The sequence below is a fragment of the Branchiostoma lanceolatum genome, chromosome 2, assembly GCF_035083965.1.
Source record: "Branchiostoma lanceolatum isolate klBraLanc5 chromosome 2, klBraLanc5.hap2, whole genome shotgun sequence".
Classification (NCBI taxonomy): Eukaryota; Metazoa; Chordata; class Leptocardii; order Amphioxiformes; family Branchiostomatidae; genus Branchiostoma; species Branchiostoma lanceolatum.
In genome coordinates, this window is record NC_089723.1 from 15,045,548 (window position 1) to 15,071,107 (window position 25,560).

The 25,560-nt window shown below is 39.5% G+C and overlaps 1 protein-coding gene across 4 annotated transcripts; it reads right to left on the bottom strand.

The window, feature by feature from the left end:
- Window positions 1–534: 534 nt before the first annotated feature.
- Window positions 535–24,459, bottom strand: LOC136427558 (myotubularin-related protein 10-B-like). Of its 4 annotated transcripts, XM_066416520.1 has the most exons (18): window positions 24,247–24,459; window positions 24,035–24,095; window positions 22,291–22,430; window positions 19,381–19,456; window positions 18,805–18,884; window positions 18,289–18,345; window positions 17,304–17,394; window positions 14,614–14,731; window positions 12,940–13,027; window positions 12,117–12,205; window positions 10,064–10,096; window positions 9,193–9,207; window positions 8,157–8,287; window positions 7,362–7,440; window positions 6,135–6,205; window positions 5,289–5,467; window positions 4,502–4,656; window positions 535–2,841 (listed from the first exon to the last, which is right to left on the bottom strand). In XM_066416520.1, the coding sequence occupies exons 1-18, from the start codon at window positions 24,316–24,318 to the stop codon at window positions 2,133–2,135; spliced, it is 2,244 nt and encodes a 747-aa protein (XP_066272617.1). In that variant the 5' UTR covers window positions 24,319–24,459; the 3' UTR covers window positions 535–2,132. The 4 variants fall into 4 exon arrangements, with proteins under 4 accessions (XP_066272617.1, XP_066272619.1, XP_066272618.1 ...); XM_066416522.1 differs by lacking the exon at window positions 10,064–10,096; XM_066416521.1 differs by lacking the exon at window positions 9,193–9,207.
- Window positions 24,460–25,560: the final 1,101 nt, after the last annotated feature.

A 25,560-nucleotide genomic window follows, 5' to 3' on the forward strand; every position in this document is an offset into this window, starting at 1 on the left:
AGGTCAAGGGTTCCATTCCTAGTGTTCCTGGATAGACGTTGAGCCATTGGGAAGGCACTTTACGCAACTTTCCCCACTCCACCTAGGTGTAAAAATGGGTACCTGACTTTGGATTGGGAGGTAACATGCGGTGGAAGGAGAGGGTTGGGCTCTGCCTACAGGTACCTTGCCTTAAGCCCCCCTCTCACTGGACCTGCGGCACGCTGGTGGCGTCACTGCATCCTAAACTGTATTAAATTCTGTTACCCTTGACTTACGTACAAGTACGACCAAAAAGACTACAAAACACAGAAAGCTTAAAAAGATATTTTTTGTCAATGAAATTTGTTGAGTGCTTTGTCAATTCGACCGGCCGCAGCGACAACGCCAGCGTGCCATGGGTCCACCGAGAGGGGGGCTTTAAACACATTGGATAACAATCCATTGTCCCTATGGGTTCAAAAAGGCTATGAGACTACCTTTTTCTTTCTTACCTAAATATAGTATCAGTCAGCAGAGAGAGACAGTGCATATTAATAAGAAACCAGACACAACTCTTGCTATGAGATTTATTAGTTTAAGTTATGTGTTTATTCATCCAGTGAAACCATGATTATGTGAAGTACTTTTTAGCCTTTGCACAATGATCAGCATTAACATAAAGCAATGTTGTAACCGATTTAGGTATCATCCTTTTGTGATTCAAGTGGTCACTTCCAACAGTTTCAATGATTTCAAACAGGATTCAACAAGTATTTTCAGAATTAGGCAATATGGACAAGAGGAAAATCAAAAAATTGTGGGACAATGTTAAGAATGGCAGTGACTGGAAAATTACTTATGCTGCCACCAAACAAAAATATTGCGTCATTTCAATCTCAAGTTTAAAGTCATACGATACACCACAGTATGTTACAACCAGCAATTGTTCTGCTAGTATTCTTTTCAATCCTTTGTAGTGTAAGGCCATGCTAACTTGATTATATGGATGACATCCACACAAACATCGATTTTCGTCAGTTTCAAAATATCAGAAAATGCGTACTTATGTTGTAGAATGCCAGAGTCGAAGATGACGATGTGAATTCAAAGTGGATTAAGAATTTATTGTTTGGTATACCATATTTTGTGTGTCCAGTCATTTGTTCAACTTTTCTGAAGTCAACTTTTTTTTCTTTCATTGCGTGCTTGCATCATGTCTAGAGGATGATTTCCATATAATCAAATCAGTAAGGACTATATCGTAAAAATGATCCTGATCATATATGTTTGTAAAGATAACCAAAATACAGTTTTTTTCAAGTGGAGACACCTCCCTTCATCATTGTGCACTTGCTTGCTTATGAAGGGGTAAAACTTAGCGCTGTTACATCTGCTTGGAGATTAGGACAGACTGGCTTTTTCCTATTACAGTATTATACATGCATTGTTCCCATCGTGATGTTTGTCTATCTAGAGAGAGTTAAATATGGAAAAGGTTACAATCCCATCTTAACCTATACTACAGCCAACAACAGCTGACTCAAAATATACAATACTAACAAAGGGACATACTGGTAACATTGCACCTTCATGTGAATATTTACAACATTAAATTACGTTTTAAAATGAATTAACAAGTATTAGGTACATGATCAATGATGGCAAGTATAGGCATCATGCTATAAATCAACACAGATGACAGTAATGGTTATGATGACCTAATTCTATCGACCATTATTCTTAATGCTAAATTACTAAAATTGCTTTTAACAACTTTTTGTCACATAAACTACATGTACTTACAGAGGCAACACGAATCTACAAAAATTATAAAAATTAAGACTTCACTGGGACAATAGGTTAAAAACAAAACACATGTCTGTTAAAAATGCTCTTCTTATAGACAGAAGGTTTGTAGAATGGTGAGCTTGATCTACAAGGTCACCAACCTACAAGGCAGTAACTAACAAGGCCACATGTACAGCAGGGGACAACGCACAACAAACTACAAGTTATCTCTGGAAAATACAGACTATCGTGTGAAAAATCACATTCTAAAAGCCTCTGCACTTTAATCAGTTCTTGCCATTTTAGAGTCATTCGACTTGAATTTAAAAAAAAAACCAGGTTGTCATATTGATACAGGCGTCATGAACGCGGGAGAAGCGACCTCAGTCGTCCCCGTTCGCCGCTGCTCCGTTGTAACTCGACACCGACATCCTCCGCAGGAAAGAGAAGAGAGGGGTTCCCACGATTGACTTCCTGTCCATGCTTCCTATGGGGGAGTAGGGAAACGCAGACGTCAGGGAGTCGTTCGCATCAAACCCTCGGGGGCTCTCGAACGTGAAGAACATCCCACTCTCCCGGCTGGTGTTGTGTTCGTCAGGTTTGGACATCTCTAGACTGTGGATCTTCATGTTTAAGATGTGTAGTTCATCCACGAGGAGACACTGGTGGAAGTACTCCGAGGGAGGGCCACCGCCGACGGTGTGGGCCCACGGAATCCATCTCATGTAACACTGCGTCCATAACTTCAGCCCTGCGCCAATGTTAATCGGGAAAAGCGGTCCGTTGAAACTTGGCGTTGAAGGCGTTGCGAACGACACCTGTGCAGAAGCGCCGGCCTGTTTCTTCTTCTTGCTCTTCCACTTGTTCCTGGACTTGAAGCTTCCCAGGGTGTTGGTAGGGTTGGGAGGTACCACCGTGGGGCCGTTGGAGGGGTGTTCGGGGAAGTACTCGGCCAGCTTGCCGCCGTACAGGGGGTTGTTGAAGAGGAGGCGGTCCTGGTCGGAGAACTGGAGGGACCAGTCCCACACCGGCATCAGGGTCGGGGACGTGTTGTCGTTCTTGTCTCTTTTAGCGTCCATGCAGGCTACATATCTACAGAAATACAACAAAACAATAGAAAACATTATCACATTTCAAAGAGTTTCTACAGTGTATATTAGATCCTGTCTATTTCAGACATTTCTAAAGTTTGTATACATTACCAGGTGATTTACATGTACATGTGTACATGCAGCTAGCCTATTAAAGAGAGATGAATCTAATTGATAATTATCAAAAAAATTACTTTGCCAAGAACATGTATTCTCTAAACATCACCAAAAACCTTAGTTGCAGCAATTTTTTTCCACCACACAAAAAAATATATTTCTGCTTAAGGTGGATGGACCAGATAGAATTTTTAACCTGTTACCGTTAGTTAAACCACTTAATTACTTAGGTTGACATAATACAAGAAGCTCAAAAAAGGTAAGTTATAAGAAATTGAAGTTCTGGGAAAGGCACTTAACACCAAATCCCTCCCTTGATTTAGTAACAAGGCAAGCTTCGATTGGGACCACACTAGTACTTAACAAAAAAGAGTAGAGTGTATCTTTTTCAGATCACAGAACCAACAAATTAAATTTGTGTGGCCTAGCTAGTCTAGGATTTGACTGATATTTGTTTTATCCAGAAGTGGATCAAACCTTACAGTCCGGTCTTATACAGCTTGTACTTAGGCCATGTTTATTTGATTTTATGAATGACCGCGGGCGCATCAAGTTTCGTACGTTTCCCCCCAAAAAAGTTTTGGGTCATATTGTAAATCATACAAAGCAGCTGCAAAATGAAAAAAATTTTCCTTTAAATTCCTAAAGAAAAATTTCAGAAAACAAAAAATAATGTCATATTAGAATGCCAAAGTCAATTCCAAAGTCAAAGAAGAAGATGTGAAAGAACAAAAATGAAAATCTATATTTTGGTGTTAAGTTTTGCTCATCCTTCCTGACCATGTAGATTTCATAATGAAGGCAACTTTTTTTTGCCAAACTTTTTTTATATTTGCACGCTCGCATCAGTTTTGGTGTCTTTAGAGGATGTACACAATCATGTACATGTAATCCATATAATCAAGTCAACATGGCCTTACTGTACAAAACGGATTCTTGATAAAGACAATAAAGTCGAAACCGGTCGAATCGCGTCTCAGTGCTGTCATTATCCCAGAACCACGAATGATGTACAAAACATGTGTTATGCCTATAGTAGGGGTGGGTACCGGTACATAAAATTCAGGTCCAGGTCCAGAGGGTCAGGTCCGGACCTGTACCTGTACCTGATTATAGTAGTGTCGCAGTACAGCACATTTTGGAGAGCGAGACACACGTAAAAGTCTCCAAACGTCATGTCTGGAGCTATATAATTTTTTAGGTTTGCACTTTGTCTCAAAATTATAACTATCCTCTCCTCGCCGTCTGTTTACTCATCCTTAAAGTGTTTCCAGATATGATTCACTAACGTCTTCGAAAACGACTCGTTAAATCTGCTGTTTTGTATTTTCTTAGACCAGTTATGTGGCCGCCTGATGGTAGCCTGGTACTATGAATTTTCTAATCGGTCCATAGGCCGGTCCACTGATTTTTTACGGACCGTTTTTTTTGGACTGGTCCATTAAGAAATACTGGTTTTGTACCGATACAAGGTACCGGTACCCACCCCTAGCCTATAGGCATAATTGACATTCGCTTTTCAAACAGTGTGTGAGGAAACGTACCTATCCCGTTCACTGTTGAAGAGGAAAGTTGCAAACAGCGGCACCCTGGCGCTGTCCCACAGGGTGGTCAGGTACGTCTCCGTGAACTCAAAGCATGATGGGAACTGTTGCAGCAGCTGCCACACACAGTCCAGGAACAACAGGAACACTGGCGACTGGAGGGAACACAAACATTTAGATAAATAGATAAATAGATAATTAATGGCTTATTGGTCAGAAGTTACTTGTGCAATGGCAGCCAGTGCTGAATTGCTGCAGGGTTTACAATCACATAATACACAACAGATACATATTTGCTCCACACTTGTGTGGAATTGTCGCAAGGGTCTGGGAGGCTGCCATTCAGCGCCACCAGGTGACCTCAATACGACCTTCCCCAACTGAAGTAAGGTACCCATTCACACCTGGGTGGAGTGAGGAAAGTCGTGTCAAGTGCCTTTCCAAAACGTACAAAATGGGGGCATAGCAGTGGTTTTGAACCTGGCATTTCTCGGTTCTGGGCTAAACACCCTACTGATTGTGCCACAAGAGGGCACAAACATTTACAGAGGTTTAGGAACAGGCCTGGACCTGTAAATGTACCAGTAATTTGACAAAGCAACCTGTGATTTCTAGCCCGAGTGCCTGTTTCAGTTCCAGGCTCTACACATACCTTCTTCACCTTCTGTTTGGTGAAGGCAGAGCCTCGAACTAAACAGGATGACACTCAGGCTAGTGAGTTTCAATGACAAAAATAGTGCTTAAAACAGTGCTGTAAGTAACTAAAGATTGTATAAACCGTGACTACCTCCTCGTTGTCCTTGTCCTTGGCGTGCACGTGGTGCAGTCTGTCGGTGAAGCGATGTCCGCACACCACCCACTCCCGCTGCACCAGGGCCTGGAACCCCACCAGGGTCCGAGTGTGACAGTCCAGGATCAGCTGTACCACACTGGCCACCACACACGACAGGTCACGACCATCATACTCTGGGGGGGGGGGGATAATAAAAGTGTTATAAAACACGCCAAGATAGTAGACAAGCAACTGGATAAAATTTTGAAACAGACGTTTCAGACAGCATCTGCTGTCTTTCAACAGTGACTAAGGACAGGACTAAGGAGAACCAAGTTTTAGACCAGAACTAGATATGTTAATGTTGAGGTTAGGACAATTTAGGACGTCGCGACATAGTCTTCAATTGAACAGTAAGTCAAGACAAGGTTGTATGTGCGCATTATCTAAAGTGCCTGAAGTCCCTGTTATAAAACGGTCATAAAATATTCTCTTCAATTGCATATAAGATAAGATCCCTAGTTTTTGATATCCAAACAGTTTTGTGAATTTTACTCTGGAGGGGGAGAAGTGCTATAAAACAGTCAAGAAATATTCTCTTCAATTGTGTATAAGATAAGTTCCCTACGTAGTTCTCAATATCTAAATATCATGGTGAATTGTTGGAGAAGGATTAAGTGCTTCGAGCTCTAAATAACATGTTCAGTAGCAATGAACCCGGTGTTCATGGTAGCAATCACCAGGTGTTCACAGGTTAAATATGACAACCTTCTGGAAAACAACAAATAAAGCCGCAGCTTGTCAACTTAAGTGATAGGCATATTACCATTTGTTGAAAAGTTGAAATAGATGTGATCGTACCTCTAAGCACTACGGTCTGCCTACTGCCAGCTATTCTCTCAGCCACAGCAGAAGACACAGACAGACACGCACTGTGGAAGGTACAAAAAACGAGCATATCTCAAACCATTTCTTTTAGGAATAGAACAAAAATGAATGAGGGGATATAGAAAATGCTTCTGCACAGAAAACACTTTGCCGATCTAAAAATGGCGAATATAAAAAGAAGAGAATATCATCAAATTTACATTTCTCTGTATACAAAGCATATAAGGTACATTACCAATTCTCTCTCAGTTAAAAACAATTGAAAATCAACCATGCCAAGTTTCTAAAAAACCTAACAATGTACAGTTTAAATAATTGTACACTAAGTGTAAGCCACATTTTTAAGAAAGTGTTATCGAAGCCTTCTTGGCTTGCGTGCATACCTCGGGGATTACTGAATGATGTTGCATTAGTAGATTTCTTTAATAAAATCTCATCATTTTTTTAATGTCTTAAAGGCATCCAGAGCATTTTATGAGGCTTGAAGCTTGAATAAAAAACTTCAATTTCTAGCCATGCCTACCAATAGTACATTTCAATAACACTAGTACGTACTATACCATTACATATCGACATTAAGGGAGCAGAGATACAATGTCGTTACGTGGTGAAAACTGATAGAATATCCAACCCTATATACTGATCCTGACTGTCCATCACAATTAGCGGTTCGACCAACGAGAGAGTGACTGCATGTCCGTCAAATAGTTGCATTTTTATGTTTTAATTTTGCATTTCTACGTTTTGACGGAGGTGGGCAGGGCTATGGTATCGGTCTGTTTACACTAAGCGTGTGAAACTAAAAGATCACCATGTAGCTTATTTCTGTGCTGCTTTTGAGCACTTTTGATAAGAAATCCGAACGCAAATGTGGTAAACAGTGGCATTAAATGTCAATTTCATGAAGATTACGGCAACTAGAATATTTCCAGTTTTCAAGCCTCATAAAATGCTCTGGGTGCCTTTAAGGTCCCCATCAGAATTACGAGAGTTGATGTTACATTCCAAAGAGGTGATAGGTAGTCATAGAATATATTTTCACATCATGGATATTGCTATACATTGTGATAGTGTTGTTTGAACTAATCATGTTTAGAAATGACTAAATAAATTGCATTTCAAAATCTGATTTTTGGGCCCTGATATTGCTTTGGCTTCCTTTATCATATAATAAGTACATTGCAAAAGTGTAAGACATACCTGACACATTGTAACCATTTGGTCCCGTCCAGAAGACTATACCACTTCTGGTCAGCAGCCCAGAAGTCTTCAGCACCAGCTAGTAACAACAGGAGTTTGATATAATATCGTTATGTTTTCATCTAGAAATAACGACTTGGGCAACTGTCTACGCTGCAAGTTAGCTCAATCAACATTTGACACTGCCTAAAGTTTAGTCAAAGCCTTTCAAAAATAAAGAAAATGTCTTGGTGCATAATACTGTAATTCACTTTATCTCTACAGTAGCAAAATTTCACAGTGTAAGGAAAATGGACATTTTCACTGAACCTTAAGTAACTTCACGGAACGGATGTGTGATGGAAATACATAAATAATTACAACAGGTTTTTCATGGTGATGATAAGTTCACGGTACAGAGGTGACCGTGAAAACAGTGAACATAAAGTTACAGTGAAAGAATAAAGAATTGTAATTTTTTATTTGTTAACGGTAACTTAATTCTAGCTACTTTAACATCTGTGAATAGTTAGCTACTTCAACAGTCGTCAACCGCTAAAATTTCACCCTAGAGTACGTACAGTCTAGAGTACGTACAGTCTAGAGTACGTACAGCCTAGAGTACTTACAGTCAAGAGTACGTACAGTCTAGAGTACGTACAGGCTACTTACAGTCTAGAGTACGTACAGTCTAGAGTATGTACAGTCTAGAGTACGTACAGGCTAGAGTACTTACAGTCTAGAGTACGTACAGTCTAGATACGAGGCCTAGTCCACTTGTCACACTTATAAGGTACATCAGAGCAGTATACTGACCTGGCATACACAGGTCCCGTAGTTTGTAGTAAGCCACCTGGATGTACTTGGGCGAGGGACAGAGTCTGGCCAGGTCGATAATGGAAGCCTTGGTCCTCTCAGGGTGGGTGCTCTCTATCGCCCTCAACATGCTAGAAGCACAGTTAATAAAATCAGTAAGTTACAACTTCTGGGAAAACAGATATCCGTCAACTTACTTCCGAAAATAATTTCATCAGGTTGGTAGAATATAGGATATAGGAGATTCTTTTTACACCTTCTTCAGAGCTTCTGACTGGAGTACTGCTTCTCACCGCTAAAAGCACTTACCTACATCGGCTACTTATAGCGGTGAGAAGCAGTACTCCAGTCAGAAGCTCTGAAGAAGGTGTCTGATAGACATCAAAACGTCAGCAGGTGAGAATACCAGTCCTGGTTGTGTAAAAAGAATCTCCTATATCAGATATCAGTCAAATTCTAGACTAGGCCGCACAAATTTAATTTGTTCGTTCTCTGATCTAAAAAAAAATAATGCTGAATAGGAAAATCAATGTGAAAACAGAGTCTGTGGGGGAATTTTGTACACACACTGTTTCATGGAGTGAATAGTCCGAATAATTTTCTTCCCTACACTGTTTTCACCGTGACCTGTTGCTGACTTCTTACTAAGGCCACACCAATTTAATTTCTTGGTTAACGGATTTCTATTTTCCCCCAAAAAAAATTTAGAAAAAAAAAATCATGTTTTCTTGTTTTTAATTTTTCTAAAAATTTTTTTTTGGGAAAATAAAAAACCGTTAACCAAGTAATTTAATTGGTGTGACCTAAAGAATATCAGAGAACCACAAAATTAAATTGGTGTGGCCCTATGCAGTCTTGCAACGTAAGGCATTGTTAAAATAATTAGTTTACATTTTAGTACCTTTATTAAGTTTCTTTTATATGAAATGGTGTTGGCTTGTTAGTGAAGAAATAAAGATTAAGATGGCATGAAATTTGTTTAGTCTGTTTTCACCTTTTGGCCACACCAATTTGATTACATGTACTTTCCACATACCTGTCTAAACCTTCCCTGCAAAAAAGGTTGAGAAATTGTCAAGTTGGCATGGCCTTAAAATTTTTTATCTTTCTTTTAGTCGTCTTGTTGTTACTTAAGGTCTTTCCATGTATCACATAGCATGCTGGGAGATACAAGGCACTATGGGTAGCATGAAATAAACATCACTATGGCAACCAACAAGCAATGCATATGTACTGTGTCTTTTCTGATCTACTAGTATGTTGTCATGGTAATGATTTCATTTACCCCACCCTACCAACAGTGCCCTACATCTCCCAGCATGCAATGTGATCCATGAAAAGGTCTTCAACTTTATTTTGATACACACTGAAATTATATTAAGTTAATAAAAACACCACTAAAAACAAACCTTACCCCCATTCTTACACCTTAAAAGCTGATCATTTTACAAAGTTGAAAAAAAAGTCAGTTGACATTACATTAATCATGACAACAGTCAAAACCAAAAAAAAGTATAGCTACATGCAACAAGTGCAAGGTCACCCCGACCAATAGAATGTGGACATTCCTCAAGAATTGGTACATTCCTCCACTTTCAAACGGACATTTCTCTAGGAAAGCAGATGGTCCTCCAGTTGTAAGCGGACATTCCTCCAGAATTGGTACATTTCTCTGGGAAAGGGGACATTTCGCGGACACCCCCACCGGCCTGTGGAATCGGCGGTTAACCCGACAAATCGTTTGATGTCCGCTTGAAAGTGGAGGAATGTCCGCTTTCCTGGAGGAATGTACTAATTCTGGAGGAATGTCCACATTCGATTAGTCGGGTGAAGGTTTTTTTAAGAGTTAAAGTTGGCAGTACGTGTCTGCTTTTGGAGACGAAGCGTAAGGTGTGTGTGTGACTTACAGTGGCACCACCTGAGTGGATGGTAGGCAGTGCCTGTACCAGCAATGCCCATGAAGCAATAACATAAGAAACAGTACAGAAACATGAGGTCAGTGTATGTGTGTGCATATACAGTCCATAACACCACGAGAAAAATAAACACCAAAAGTGACCAAAATGCTGTGATGTTTAAAGTACACTAAAACCTGTACGAGTGACCTCTACATATGGACCACCAGGCCGATGTGACATCTTTTTGATAATTCTAATTTTGATAAAATTAGATAATTTGTCCTATTGACATATTCAAGAATTCGGAATCCTGTCCATATAATCATACAAAATGTAGTAACCACCAGTCCACATAGACCAGAATTTATCAGTCCCGAGTGGTCTTCTTGGGAAGTTTTGACTGTATTCATCTTTTTCTAATTCTGGCTCTGGCAGTAATGCAAATGTATATGTTCGGTTACAAGTGACTGTACATGAAGCTTGTGATGTAAAAAAATAGTGATTTTGAATACAGTTTACACTCATTACGGTGCTGGCCTAAACCAAGGAGGCTGGTTAAACCTCCTTGCCTAAACTTGCTGAACATTTACAATGTAGCGAATGTGGGTTGAGGCCAACAGATTACAACGTCACTTTCCAATTACACTTACAGTACGTATTGGGAAAGTTTCTCCATACATGTATGTACACAATGCTAGTTTGACATCAGTTACAGATAGACCCTTTTATATCCCAAACATACAAGTTGAATATACTTCAGCAACCTTTTATTGAATTATTTATAATGCTGACTAGATGAAATGCATCAACCTTTCTTTCAAACAACACACAAAATTTACTATGGATAAATTCATGTGTTAAGTGGGTATCTCACTTGACTGCACCAAATTTCCGCGGTACAACGTCCTTTAATTTTATCACTGAAAATGTCCTTTTGATAAATATTTTAGGCCACACCATTTTAATTTCTTGGTTAACAGAATTTTTAAAAAAATGCTAGATTGGAAAATCAACAGGAAAACAGAATCTCAGAGGAAAGTTTGTACTTTGGTGCACACAATTTCAGGGAGTGAACAGGGTCAGGTGCAAGTTTTCACCCAAGCCTTCTGTTTTCATGATTTTTTTTTGCTAAAATTTAAAAAAAATTCTGTTCACCAAGAAATTTAATTAGTGTGGCCTTACCATTGTATGATTTTTAATTCAGTGGCAAGACTGTGATTTCGAATAAAATTATCTTGTATCGAAACTGATAATGTTATATTCCGGATGCGAACATTTAGTCCATTGATCATAAGATTCCAGCTTTACCAGTTATGAGAATATTTGTACATGTATAATTATGTGTACTATCAGACTGTTGACTGTGATTAAAGGTTACAAAATATCCATCTAAGTAAAAAGTTATCTTGTTTTCTACTCAACATTAATATCTTACCATATATCATTCTGCATAACATATTGATAAGTATGAGCACCAATCTTGCAAAATCAAAAAGCACATAATTGTAAAAATATCTACGAAGTAAATCACTGTAACTATGAAAAATATCCCATGACTAAAGTCATGAAATTCATTCTAAATCTTAAGAAATTTTCAACATTTTAAGGCTCAGCTTTATGACTCAAAATTCATATTTTGGTACAATTTTTTTTTAAATTTCTTTCTGGATAACAAATCTGTTATTGTTACAAGAATATTCCTCAAACAGTGACTTAAAAAGGTAGCGAAATACGCGAAAAGTTTAGGCGGGGGAGGCAGGAAGATCGTCACAAGTCTTGGCCTAGTCTCGTGTTCTCGCGAGACTAGGTCACTCTGTGAACAAGACGTACAGAAGACGTCGAAAATTTGGAGGTGCGTATTTCACTACCCTTTTTTAAGTCACTGTTTGAGGAATATTCTTGTGACTGTTATTTCACGTGACTGATGAATTTATTCAACGAAATCTGACCCTTACCTCTTCCCTCATGACCTCAATGAAAAGCGGCCTGCGTGCCGATTTGAGCTTATCATGAATAAACAAAGGTTCAAACAAATCTGTTATTTGATTGGAGTGCAGCCTACCTTTCCAGATACTGCGTTTGTGTTGTGTCTGATCTCAGCTCGACCATCCTCACCAGGGAACTCCCATTCTGGTGGCTCCAACTCCACAACTGTACAGGCAACAAAAAAATTCATTTTCACAGAAAAATTCATTTTCACAGAAAATTCATTTTCACAGAAAAATTCATTTTCACAGAAAATTCATTTTCACAGAGAGTTTCTCAACTCATAATGCAGAACTGTTCTGGCATCTGTGTGACATAATGGCAGAGCATCCAGCTATGAACCAATGAGACCCAGGTTCAATACCTAGTGGAGTACCCAGACATGTTGGGACATGCACCCAGACGTTGCGCCCTTGGGAAAGGCACATATTTCCTACAATTATGTCCTAAGCCCAGCAGTAGGGTTTGGGTTGGCATCAGGAAGGGCATCCAGTCGTTAAAATTATTGCTACAAAAAAGACTTGCACTTGCTGAGGAGTTCTGGGGCTCCCCCATCCATGTGCAAGCACGTCCAACCCCCATATGATGGGGAATAAAAGACGTAAATTGGAGGGAGATAGAGAGTTTGTGGTTTTATGTTCAAGGTTTGCGAGGTGAACTCCTTACCTTAAACTTAAAACCACCGCAAAAAATCGTTCCTTTGTGTGACTGTAGGGTAGTTTACACAGGTTCATTGTACCGGGAAAATTATTGTAGCTCTTTTCGACAATCACGATGACCATGGCTATGACCCTTTTCAGTAGCATGCATGTAAGGTGAGCGATAGCAGTCGGGATTCAAATGCTGTACTAAGAAGGTGGTGGTGTTAACTGTTACAACAACAGACTGGCACTACTTACAGGAACTCTGCCGTCCACAAAGTGTGGGCTGGAGTTGTTGAGGTCGTGGTCAGACAGGGAAGAAGGCACGATAAACTGTTCTGGTAACCTGGAGACAGACAATCATCATTAGAACAGTGACAATATCTAGAGCAAATAAGAATACAAGGGTCCAAAGACTTGCCATACTTTGTTTAGTCTAGGCCACACCAATTGTATTTGTTGATTCTCTGTTTTTTTTAGAAAAAAATTGGAGCGACAGGGCGATAATTGTTTTTTGCAATAGTCTGGGGTGAAGATACATGTAAGGGTTTACATAACAAAGAATAAGAGGGTTATTCAAGTTTCTGCTTACTATGGCTCGTTTTATGCAATGAACCACTTTCATTGATCTAGTACATCAGTAACAAAATTACATTTTGCCATGTAAAATATGGATCATTGATATTGAGAAATAGCTTTTAAAATGAAAAATTATAACTTATAAAATGTGACCACACTTTTTAGGTATGTGAAAGCCTTTACAATCTATTTTGATGGCTATTGAGTTTCACAACTGAACAAATAGTAAAATCATGAGTAAAAATTTGTGAATGGGAATACAAATAGTGACCCAATTTCTTTTTTCAAAATCCGAAAAAACAGGAGATGCGATTCCAAGAAGCAACAAAAAAAATGGTGTGGTCCTAAAAACAAAGTGTACAATTATACAATACCACAACTGCACTACAGATTATCAGGTCAAAGCCAAGTCTGGATGTCTGAGCCAGTGTAAATGGTACAGTTTGTGGCTCTTGGCAGTACATGTTGTAAACAATACATTAGGGCTGCATACCTAAACATAACTGGTGTACTGTACAGAGATTTACATGTAGGTTCAGGTCCAGACCTGTACTGTACATGAACAGTTCGACAAAGTAACCTGTGGTCTTCAATGATGACAGAAACAGTAAAAAGAATGTCTATTTGGACTTTGGGTGTCCCAATGCAAAGAACCAACTCTTAAAGAGAATCTCAAATCAAAGATTTGGTCAAAGGTGTTGATTTCAACTTCCGTACAATGTTTGTCTTTTTTCAGTGCTAGTGATATAAATTTTGCATCTCTGTGGCAGGAAGTCACATTTATACATAGAAGTAACAAAACATGTACAAGACTTGAAGTATAGACTTGAGCGTTATTTCATTTAAGTACAATACAGGTGCGTTGACTTTTGACATTTTGGACCTGTAGTATTGTACGCCGCCCTACTATGCAAGTCTACGGATCTGTGCTTAACTAGTCAACATCTCAGTAGTTGTAGCTGTTAGAGCCGTGAACCGGTACAATCAATTAGATACAGGTCCAAAATATCTGAACCCTGGTGTACCGGTACTGTACTGGTACTAACCAGTTCAAGCCTGACTAGGATAACAGGTAAAGGGATGGCAACTTTGACAGATAAAATCACCATAAAATTACTGTGGCAGTGGATGGGCTTGCGTCTAGCAGATTTAAACATGATGTTGTTATCGGTTCAACAATGCTCTAATTTGTCCTTATTGAAAATCAACCATCATTTGAACATTAGTAGTTCAGGTACAGGTTCAGGTCCAGACTTATACCTTAACCTGTGTATCTATACCTGTACCTAAAATTTCTTTAGGTACACAGCTCTAGAAGCTGTTTTCATGCTACGAAAGAAAATAAAGACGTACGTGTCTGACATCTTGAAGTTGGTGTTGGCAAAACTGACCCTCCAGCCTGAAGGGTGGACTCTGGACAACTCCCTCTCCCAGTCCTTCACTGCACGGAACTCTGGGGTGTCTGCAATACCTGGGGAGGAAGGCAGGGGGAGCAAACCATTCAATCTGTAAATAAAGACTTGAAATGTTTCCAGTGGTTTTTGGCGACACCTCAGGGGCGAGCCTATAGTATAGTATTGTGTGCAGTTTGCAAGAATTCTAGGAATTGTACAGAAATTTGTCCACAGGCATTTTAAGACAATAGGAATGTTTGGAATGTTGGTCAGCAGTACAAAGGATAGAAAGCAGGTCATGCAGCCCCCCTGGGGACATTCGTCCTAGAAAACCTAGCCACATGTGTCAACCAGATGTGTCAGGCTTATGTATATGTCACAGTAGAGATGGCGATTCAGGACAATCGGCGATTGTCCTAGGACAGATCGCGATCGCCGTTTGTCCTAGGACAGACTGCGATCGCGATCTGTCCTAGGACAATCGCCGATTCTACTAGTAGAGATGGCGATCGCAATCTGTCCTAGGACAAACGGCGATTCTACTTGAACAAATTCTGCGATCGCGATTTGTCCTAGGACAATCGCCGATTCTACTAGTAGAGATTGCGATCGCAATCTGTCCTAGGACAAACGGCGATTCTACTTGGACAAATTCTGATTATATGGAAATGCTTTGGAAAATAGAATGAATCATTGCATTACATTTCAATCATGTTTAACATGCTACCTACATTTCACAATTATTAACTATTCTAGGTGAATTAGTTCATATTTCATGATGGATAAATTTCTTGTGAGTATGTTTTCTGATAAAGTAATTTCTGATAAAGCCGAGTAACAAAATTTTAATAACGTGTGAAAGATATCAGTTGGAAGACGGTGATCTAACAATGTTTCGGTATGCAAATTTTGAGGTGTCAACATAATACTGTACTCAGTTTCACACCTATTGAATTCACAACCTTAGGAGAACAATAACAATTGTAAAGTGATAAAACAGGTGTCAAAATATCAATCTCAGTTTCAAGACACTACAGTTTCACACCTATATCATTTCACAGTCAGACATATACTGAATGATTTTACAACTTAGGCAGAACAATAAAAATTAGAGGGTGATCAAAAAATTTTGCTGTATATTGCTGTTTCCTTTATCTTAGCATCAATTGAGTTTGTAAATACTAAATCAGAGTTTGTAAATACTAAATAAAATCATGGTTTATAAAAAAATATTGCTGTTTCTGTAATATCTTAGCATCATTACGTTTGGATCGCCGTTTGTCCTAGGACAGATTGCGATCGCAATCTCTACTAGTAGAATCGGCGATTGTCCTAGGACAGATCGCAATCGCAGTCTGTCCTAGGACAAACGGCGATCGCGATCTGTCCTAGGACAATCGCCGATTGTCCTGAATCGCCATCTCTACATGACCACTCAGATCTACAGTAAATATTGTTATTTTCTAAAACAGTGTGTAGCTCTTACAATGTTTCTAGATGTCTTAATGCTGGTCCTTACAACTATAACACTTAATGCCCTTCTTCTGGCGACAGTGCCCTAAGCAGGGTACAGTAAAAATTATAACAACAACCACCGTCGCCATGGCAATGTCTTTTTACCATTGTCAATCTTGTTATTTTTGGCAGCATCTCCGTCTTAAGATCCCATGGGTGAGGCTGTCCCTAAACAAGTTAAGGTACTCATCTCATGTGTTCAGTGAATATATACCAAGGGCATGACATTGGGTCCTTCTAGGGATTTGACCCCGGAACCTTGCAAGTCAACAACCCTAACAGTAACCACAAGATGACTTTGTCCTCCTTGTAGCTGTATTGAACTTGTTGAACTTGCTGAAAGCAGGTTTTCTATCCTCCCCAGAGCTTTACATATTGTACATGTAGTTGTAGCTGTTGTATAGGCCTTTAAAAACACAATCATCCTATATCATACCTACACAGACTTTTGCTCAACCGGTGCAATGGCCTAGTGGATAGGGTGTTCTCCTTGCATGCAGTACATGAAGGTCATGAGTTTGATCATACAAATCTTACATGCTGCTTTGCACTCAGCTTTTGGGAAAGAGTATGGAGGTTAAACACACACCACTACCAGTGGACTTGCCCCCTGCTGTAGTACAGTGATTGCACAAAGTTGTGTGGCCCAAGGACTATTGAAACAGAGATGGGCACCGCCCTATGCACCATCTGGTGCGGGAAGGACTATCTGTATCCGTATTTGTATAGCCAATATAACCGCCCTTGATAATAATGGTTTGTTGGTCAGAAATAACCCGTGCAATGGCAGCCAGTGCTAAATTGCTGCAGGGTTTACAATCACATAATACATAACAGATACATATTCACTCCACACTTGCACTTTGTGGAACTGTCACAAGGGTCTGGGAGGCTGCCATTCGGCGCCAGCACGTGACCTCAATATGACCTTCCCAACTGAAGTCAGGTATCCATTCACACCTGGGTGGAGTGAGGAAAGTCGTGTAAAGTGCCTTTCCCAATGGCACAACATTGGGGCATAGCAGTCTCGAACCCGGGACCTCTTGGTTCTGGGCGAAACACCCTACCGATTACGTCACACGATGCCACCCTTCAGCGTAACACACCAGCTTCTTAACTAACTAACTAACATACCTATCCTCAGGTTCTTCCCAGGGTTGTACTCAAAAGCAAACAGCAGGTCCAGTGATGTGGGGAAAGCATGGTGCAGGATGGCATTGACTACCTGGTAACCATGGAAACAAGATAATAAGGTTAGCTTCAATAAATGATTGACAGCTAGAGTTACCATTTGTTTGCTGTTGCCAATTTCAGTCAAAAAGTAGTAATGGTTTATTGATTGATACACATGTCACGAACAATGGCAGCCCATTGGCTGACTTGGAGCTCGGCCATTACAATTTATAGGGCAGTAAAAACAACAACTTGATAATTCATTAAAATATTTGGATACTAATAGACGAACTTACTCTACAGTCCACAAATACATTTAGTCAAAAACTAGTCTATGTGGACAGGTGGTTACTATAGACAGGATTTTTAATGCTTATGTCAATGGGGAAAATTATGTTAAGCTAAGAGGTCCACCAAAAAGAAGTCACATTGGCATCTGTTCATGTTTGACTGTTTATGTCATACCTGGGCCGCGAAAACGTTTGATTCGGGTGTTTGGCATCGTGTGATAATTTTCCGTATCACATTCTAAATGTTCCATGGAAGCCCATGTGATAAAAGTAGAACCTATTTTTATCACATGGGCTTCCATGGAACATTTAGAATACATTTCGAGTGCGCCGGTTGTGCCGCTGTCGAAAATTCGAATACCAGATTCGGAGGTTAGAATCGATGTTGTTACGATTTTTTTGTTCGAGGACACAAAACTCTCAGTCTCACAACTTCAGGTGCATCTCGCATCGAAATGTGTGTTTTCTCGGATTGGCATGACATAAATAAAATACAACATGGTGTATTCCGCATCACCCTCGTTCCGGGCCCTCCCGCGGTACCTCATGCGCTACAGAATACACCGTGTTGTACAGATTACACCATGTTGTATTCTATATATATATATCATATGATGTGGAAAATAAAAAGTGTGTATGTAGCCATTCTTACTTACATTTCTCTCAGCCTCCTTGGGAGTAAACTTGAAACTGAAGGGTAGAATCCTGAAGTCCTGCATTTTAGGAATTGAGGAAAAAAAACAAGATTATTCAAATTTGTTGCCATTACACCAAACACTGACAATTAAAAAAAACGACTGGGAAAAATTTGGAAATTGAAAATCCAAATATAGACTGGCAAATAACTATTTACAAAAAGTACATTAAAGTTTCTGACGAATATGTGAATAACAGAAAAAGCTACTGTAAAAATAACAATTCTTGCATTACATGTAGGTATACAAGAATTACCTTGAACAAAATCATACCTATGTCATTCTATAATATACTATTCAGGAATTTCAAAGTGATTTCCAAATACAATAAGCATTTCATTAGCCCTAAAATACTATTATCTTAAGTTATATTTTGATGATCTGCGAACCGTCTACAATAAACAAAGACAATGTAAACAAACAGTAAGAATATAAAGGAGATAGGAAGAACTGAATGTATTGAGTTTGGATTCTCACCTTACAATGAATCTCTAGTATCCCAACCCTGCCTTGTATGTTGCTACCAGGTGGCAGTCGTTTCTTCTTGCCATTCCATACTGTATACAGGGAGACATACCACCATATGTATTATACAAAACATCTTACATCTTTTAGAAAATGGTCTCCACCCGAGGTGTCACCAAAAAAATCACCATCAACATCAAGCAAAACATCTAAAAATAGGTTATATGATATACAACTTTATTGCGCAACAATTGTACAACTACAAGGTACAAAGTATGGCTGGTACATAACTACAGTTCTATATATATCTATGGGCTAATCTATCTAATGCAAGAGTGTACAGTATAGTATGGGTTTAGAATGAGTTCTTACAAACATTGGAGGAATTTCTATTGTCTAAACATTCTTTAATATATTTTCCTAATAGTATGTATGAATCATTTGATATCTACCTTTAGGCTTTACTACAACAGGGAAAAGGGCCTCTGCTTCTGAGGTGTCGCCAAAAAAGGAACTTTACTGTACATACACATTGTGTTTAACAAGACATACAGTTTTGAAAGGAAATAATTTGTCGTAAGAATATACCTTGATAAACAGCTTCGACGCAGGTCAGCGCAATATCGTGTTCCGACAACAGCTGGTTTCTCTGTCTCAACTCACCCTGGTGGAAAAAAAACACAAAACAAGTAATAAATAAACAAGAAGACTCTAAAGGCAAAACAGAACATGTGATTAGGAGTATGTATCAAAGGTCATTGACCTCGATGTTATAAGCAGTGAGTACCAAAGGTCATTGACCTCAATGGCACACCAGTTAGATCAGGGCTCGAAATTCATTGGTGCACTGGTGCACCTAACCCAGAAATTTAGGTGCATAGAAAGAATTTTGGGTGCACAACATAGTAGAATGTCCGCTTAACATATTTGAAAAACCGTACTGCCTGAAATTCTATAGCTAACTTCAAAATCTTAAACAAGTAATATATCAAGGTACAACAAAGGTCATATTTCTTTGAATTTCAAGAATATTCTACTAGTATATACCAGTGTACAATTTACTTTCCTCGATAGCATATCTAGGTGCACTGGTGCACCCACAGTCAAAAATTAGGTGCACAGCTCCAATTTTGGGTGCACACAGGTGCACATGCACCCGGTATTTCGAACCCTGTAGATATATGTTGCAGACTTGTTCTAGGGTGTATGATACATAGTCACATGGAAATGAAGTGTAAACTGGCGGGTTTCCAGAGCAGCTTTTACTGTCTCTGTGACCCTTTCCACCCACGCAGTGCATGTGGAACTGGATATGAAGCAAGTCGTGTAATTAGATTTCAGCATGGGGAAACAAGGAAGGAAATGACTACAGTAGTTTCTGACTGCTAAGTTACAAGATGAAGTACAGAAAAAACGAACATAATTACATAATTCTATTGGTTTCAACCAACATCAGTGTACAATACTGTAAATGCAGAAATGTTCACAGTTTTCCTGGCGATCGTTTCACCGCGAACTTAAAACCACCGCCAACATTTTTGTCCAATACTGTAGCAGTATATGACTGTAACACTGGCGTGAACTTAAAACGCCCGCGAACACTCCATTTTCCCCTTAGCGCGAAATAAAAATCCACGCAAACTTTACAGTATGAAGCAAGCGGTGCAATTAGATTTCACAATTTTCTGCAAGGGTAAACAAGGATGGAAGGAAATGACTACAGTAGCTACATGTACATGTCTAAATCTGTTTCTGACTACTAAGTAACAAGATTAAGTACTAAAATGAACACGACCACATGATTCTATTGGTTTCAACCAAGTGTACAATACTATAAATGCATTCAAGTTCTCATGGTTTTAATTTCGTGGTACAAACCAAAATAGAGTGTTCGCAGTGGTTTTGAGTTCGCGTTTGAGGCAATACTAGACAAAGGGGTAGGAGGGCAAAAACTTTCGCGGTGGTTTTAAGTTTGCGGTGAAGAGCTTACCGCGAGACCCACGAACATAAAACTACCGCGAACATTACTGCATTAACCCAAAACAGTACTGCACTGGAACAAGCCATTTCAATTCATCATATCTCGTTAGAAAAATACCAATTTTTACAAAAAATGTCTGAGAAACAAGAGAGTCAATTGGTGTTGCCTAGAAGAGGACAGTGCTTTCATTTTAGATGAGGAGAGCAGTCTCTGTTTGAGTTGGATCTTGTAAGGGCCTTGATACATGTAGCCAAGAATAACCCCAGATTCTTACATGTGCAAGACAGAACTAGGCTAAACAAACCTTCACATGTGCAAGTAGTTAAGCGATTTGGTCTCCTCGCAACACACCTTCTAGTTATTCAGTTCAGATGTTTTTGAAATACACAGGGAAAGGAAAGTGATCTCGAACCAGTTTAGCTCAAATGAACTCAATGAACAGATGAGCTAATCTTCTACTGGTCATGACAGAGAAGACAGACGCTATATGTACAGTATTTACAGGTTCATTGTACCGGGGAAATTCCCTAGCTCTTTCCGACAAGCACAATGAACAGTGGACCACGGCTTAACGTCCTGTCCTAAGGACTGCGACCGTTTCCGGTAGCGTGCATGTCGGGTGAGCAACACAGTCGGGATCGAACCCGGGGCATCTAGTTCCAGAGGCAAGATCGCTAACCACTGGACTACGCACGCTAAACTGGGAAAAGGAATATACGTGTCTATATTCAAATCGAATCCTGTTGTTTGTTTTTACGAAGACGTATACTGTTTATATGTAGCTTTAGTTATCTTAAAGCTATGCCAGGCTTTTGGTTTTATCTTCTTTGGCAAGAGGCATAACACAAACTTCTGCAATTTTCTTTCAACACAACATTCCTGAGATTGAGGGAGTGTTTTTGTCATGATGTAGCTCTGCAAACGACTGGGTCATTCTATCAGTTGTTGCATTATCGTGATGCCAATTAAAATTCCTTGTCTAATTTAAGTATGCGATAGGATATCCTTTCATCGTCTAGGATTAAAAGTGTATGCAGTTATTCTGCAACTAAAAAAACAATCATGAGTAAAGAGAAAAAGCTCAAAATCAAACTTTAAGCAAAAGCAAGTAAACTTTATAATTATAGATGACATCCTCTGCAGACTCAAAATTTATTGTGAGAAAGAAAACAAGGGGGCCAAAAAAACAAGATAGCCACATTTTCAAATTTGGAGAGTACTGTTGCACCGAGATGTTTGTATAGGGCAAAGTACAGTATGTACTATCGTACTAGTAGTATACAGAATATTCTTGACACTTAGGTGTCAAAAAAGATCAGAAAACCTTTGTTTGTTGTATTACTTGATGTTTATAATTCTGAAGTTAGCCATGGGATTTGGGTTTATTTTATGTAGTGCACCCAATATTTTTTCTGTGCACCGAAATTTTCAGGATAGTATTCCCAAAAAAAATTTTCAAGCCCTGCTTTGCAAAGGTATGAATAATACATGGTAAAGTATATCGATGACTAACATACCAAGTCATAGGAAGACCTGTTAGCTGTCACAAAGCTAATCTTGAAGTTTGTACAGAAGAGGGCCCCAGAAACGCCATGGTTGAAGTCGTCGGTCGAGTTGAACTTCAGGACGTTGTGGCCTTCAGCTATCACCAGTTCCCCTGGAGAGAATGAAAAAAAAAATTGTTTATCATTGTTTATATACCACATTAGCAGGATAATTGACTTAAAGGAAACCCAAGCAATATTAGGGCCCGAAAAACAGATTTTGAAAGTTCAAACATCATTATCGCAAAGTATAGCAACGTCCATTATGCAAAAATATGACGTCGTTGTGATGTGAGAACTCACTGAAAATCGTGGCCAGAGTTTTTGTAGGCTCTTGAAACAAAGGGATCATCGTACAGCACAATTTTGCACGGTTATAAAATGCTCCAAGTATGAAGTTATTACGCAAATGTGCCAAACAATATTAGTAATATCACTCCCATAAAGATTTCACCATTTTTTTCATTTCTATTTTTTGGGCCCTAATATTGCTTTGGTTGCCTTTAACAGATGAAGAATTTTGGTGGGGTCGTGTGGCACAATGGCAGCATGTTCGGCTCAGAATCAAGTGGTCCCGGGTTGGAATCCTGCCGTGTCACCCATCTTGTACCCTTAGGAAACAGAAAGGCACTTTACACGACTTTCCCATCATGCCAGGATGGTCGTCATCAAGACCGCGGGAATTAAAGGAACAAACAAACAAACAAACAAAAGGTGACTATCACCTTTCAAAGTCGACTTTGGTGAAAATGAATAATGTGTAGTTTTAGTTAGGTACGTCCTCTTGGATTGGATGTAGAGCTAAGGTCATGTGTTTGAGACTTTTTGTCCCCATGGCACAAGTGGTAACCCAACCCCCCTGCTTCGCCATCTGGATCAAATTCCGTGGATCCTGGGGCCCGAGTTCGATCCTAGGGTTGACTTCAGCATGTTGTAAGGGATTGAATTCGTCATTTTGGATGGTGACGTAAAGCCGGCGGCCCCGTGTATGAGGGAGCTTCGGGCATAAGCCTCAATTGTCAAACCTCTGCACGTAAAAGAACCCAACACACTTATCGAGAATAGCAAGGGTGACCCGGTGTGCCTGGCCAAAAACACACTACCACTAGCTACTTGAAAGAGCATCATGCTTCACCTCACTGCATTACCTTTTTTTGATGGTTCCTTTCTTTCTGGTGTGCGTTGAAGAGTTGATAAACTCACACCAGGAAGGAACCATACTCGAAAACCAAAAATCTCCTCAAACAAATGACCTCCACTTTACGTCTAATCTGAGAGGACGTCCCCAACCAAATTAGGTACTCATTTTCACCTGATGACTCGAGCGAAGAAATTGGTTGGACTTGGAGTGCCTTTCCTTTAGCTATGGGCACCAAAAATTATATTGGGACCTGCCAGGGATTCGAACCAAGAACCTTTGGATTCTACGTCAAAAACCCTAGCCACAAAGCCACTTCTTCTCTTACAAAATACACAACTACAAAATAAGATGGATTTTCATATCAATTTGTATACATTAAAATTCTTAAATGTTACGAAACTTTATATGAAAGTCCACCTATACTTAAGTACTGATTCTTAAGGACAGGCTTATCATGTTTGGAAGTTGTTAAGGCTTGGGCTGTCAGAAAACCGTTTAAAAAACTCAGACAGGATATAATATTAAATCATAGTTTGAGAAAAACACAAAATGAATTTTACGTTATTTGAAACTTACCTGGTAGGAGTTTCGGTTCCATAGGACCACCAAAGACTTCGTTCGCAATTTTCTTCACATCCTAAAGGAAACAGGTCAGGAATAAATTGATCTTCATTAATATAAATCTTAATTTTACACAACAATAACCGCACGCCAAATACAGACACATGCGTGTAGACATATTTTTCTCAGGTGTTTGGCCGCGAAAATTCCCACCAAAATCTAGACACCTTTTTCTGGGACTCTGGCTCCGTCTTCTCCACTTCGTTCATGTTGACGTAAGACTTGAATCCTCCGGACATGCTTGGAATCTTTTATCTGCCCGCCAAATCGCCTAAATACGTCTGAACATAACGGAAAACTTCCGAAAGTGCGGCCTCACGTCGCGACATGAATAGATTCAGCCATGTTGGATGTGTCAGCCTCGCTGTGGTGTTGGGTGGGGCGGTCAAAGGTCGTCTGGCCGTAATAACCAAGTAGATGTGTGGTGGATCGGAACAGAAAAACAACTTCAACATTGCCACTAACTTCAAACCTCACTCAACTCTCAGGCAGAAGCTAGTCCATCCAAAAGACAGGCCTGAAAAAGGCATCAAAGCCAATGTCATCTACAAACTGAAATGTGAGGAACCGAACTGCAATAATATGTACATTGGGGAGACAAGTCGACCACTAAAAGAAAGGTACAAGGAACATTGCAGAAAGAGCGCTAACCGCTACTCCTCTGCCATTTACCACCATCTAAAACACAACCAGGGACACTCATTCAATTTCGAATCCACGGACATCCTAGATCGTGAAGAACGCTGGTTCGAACGGGGAATTAGAGAAGCAATATATGAGAGGATGTACAACCCCGCCCTCAACAGGAAAGGCGGTCTACGCGTTCAACTTTAGGCACTTGGGATAATGCACTGCCCACCACCCCCCACCCCCGGACAAGCAACATTTAGTTACTGTACTAGAACAACAGTAGCTAACTGAACTATTGGCATAACTTTGTCTTGAGTTAATCTTCTTTTTGAAGACTACTTCAAGACATCCTAAATTGTCTTTACCTCATTAGCATATCTATTCAGAGTTTTGGTATAAAGCTGGTGTTCTCAGTCCTATCGTTAGTCACTGACGAAAGACAGTGGATACTGTCTGAAACGTCTGACTGTTTCAAAATCTTATCCAGTTGCTTGAGTAATTATTTTTGACGTAGAAAAACAAGAGCTTTTAAAAAAAGCTGGCGTTTCGGCTACGTTTATGAGTGTGAATTGTCTTTTCCCTTTACTTGAAGTAAAATCTGCCAGAGGAAGTCACTCAAGGGCTGTTCAGTCTATAAGAAAAATTGTCATTTTGGGAAATGAGTACTGTTTTAATAGAGAAAGGCAGATTGGGGAAAGCAATTTTGAAGTTACGTCACTTAACTTAAGTGCTTTTGAAAAAGCTGGTCTTGGCCTACAACTTGTACTTATTTGTAAAATGTACAATAGGCTCATTATAAAAGCTATCAATGTAATTATGTACATGGCACGCAATAAAACATAAAATTTGAA

Coding starts and splice junctions, on each gene's coding strand:
- LOC136427558 (XM_066416520.1), bottom strand. CDS start 24,318: ATGTCCGGAGGATTCAAGTCTTACGTCAACATGAACGAAGTGGAGAAG. Junction 14,732..17,303: donor TGGGAAGAACCTGAGGATAG/GTATGTTAGTTA, acceptor CTTCCTCCCCAG/GTATTGCAGACACCCCAGAG. Junction 2,842..4,501: donor TTCAACAGTGAACGGGATAG/GTACGTTTCCTC, acceptor GTATTTCTGTAG/ATATGTAGCCTGCATGGACG.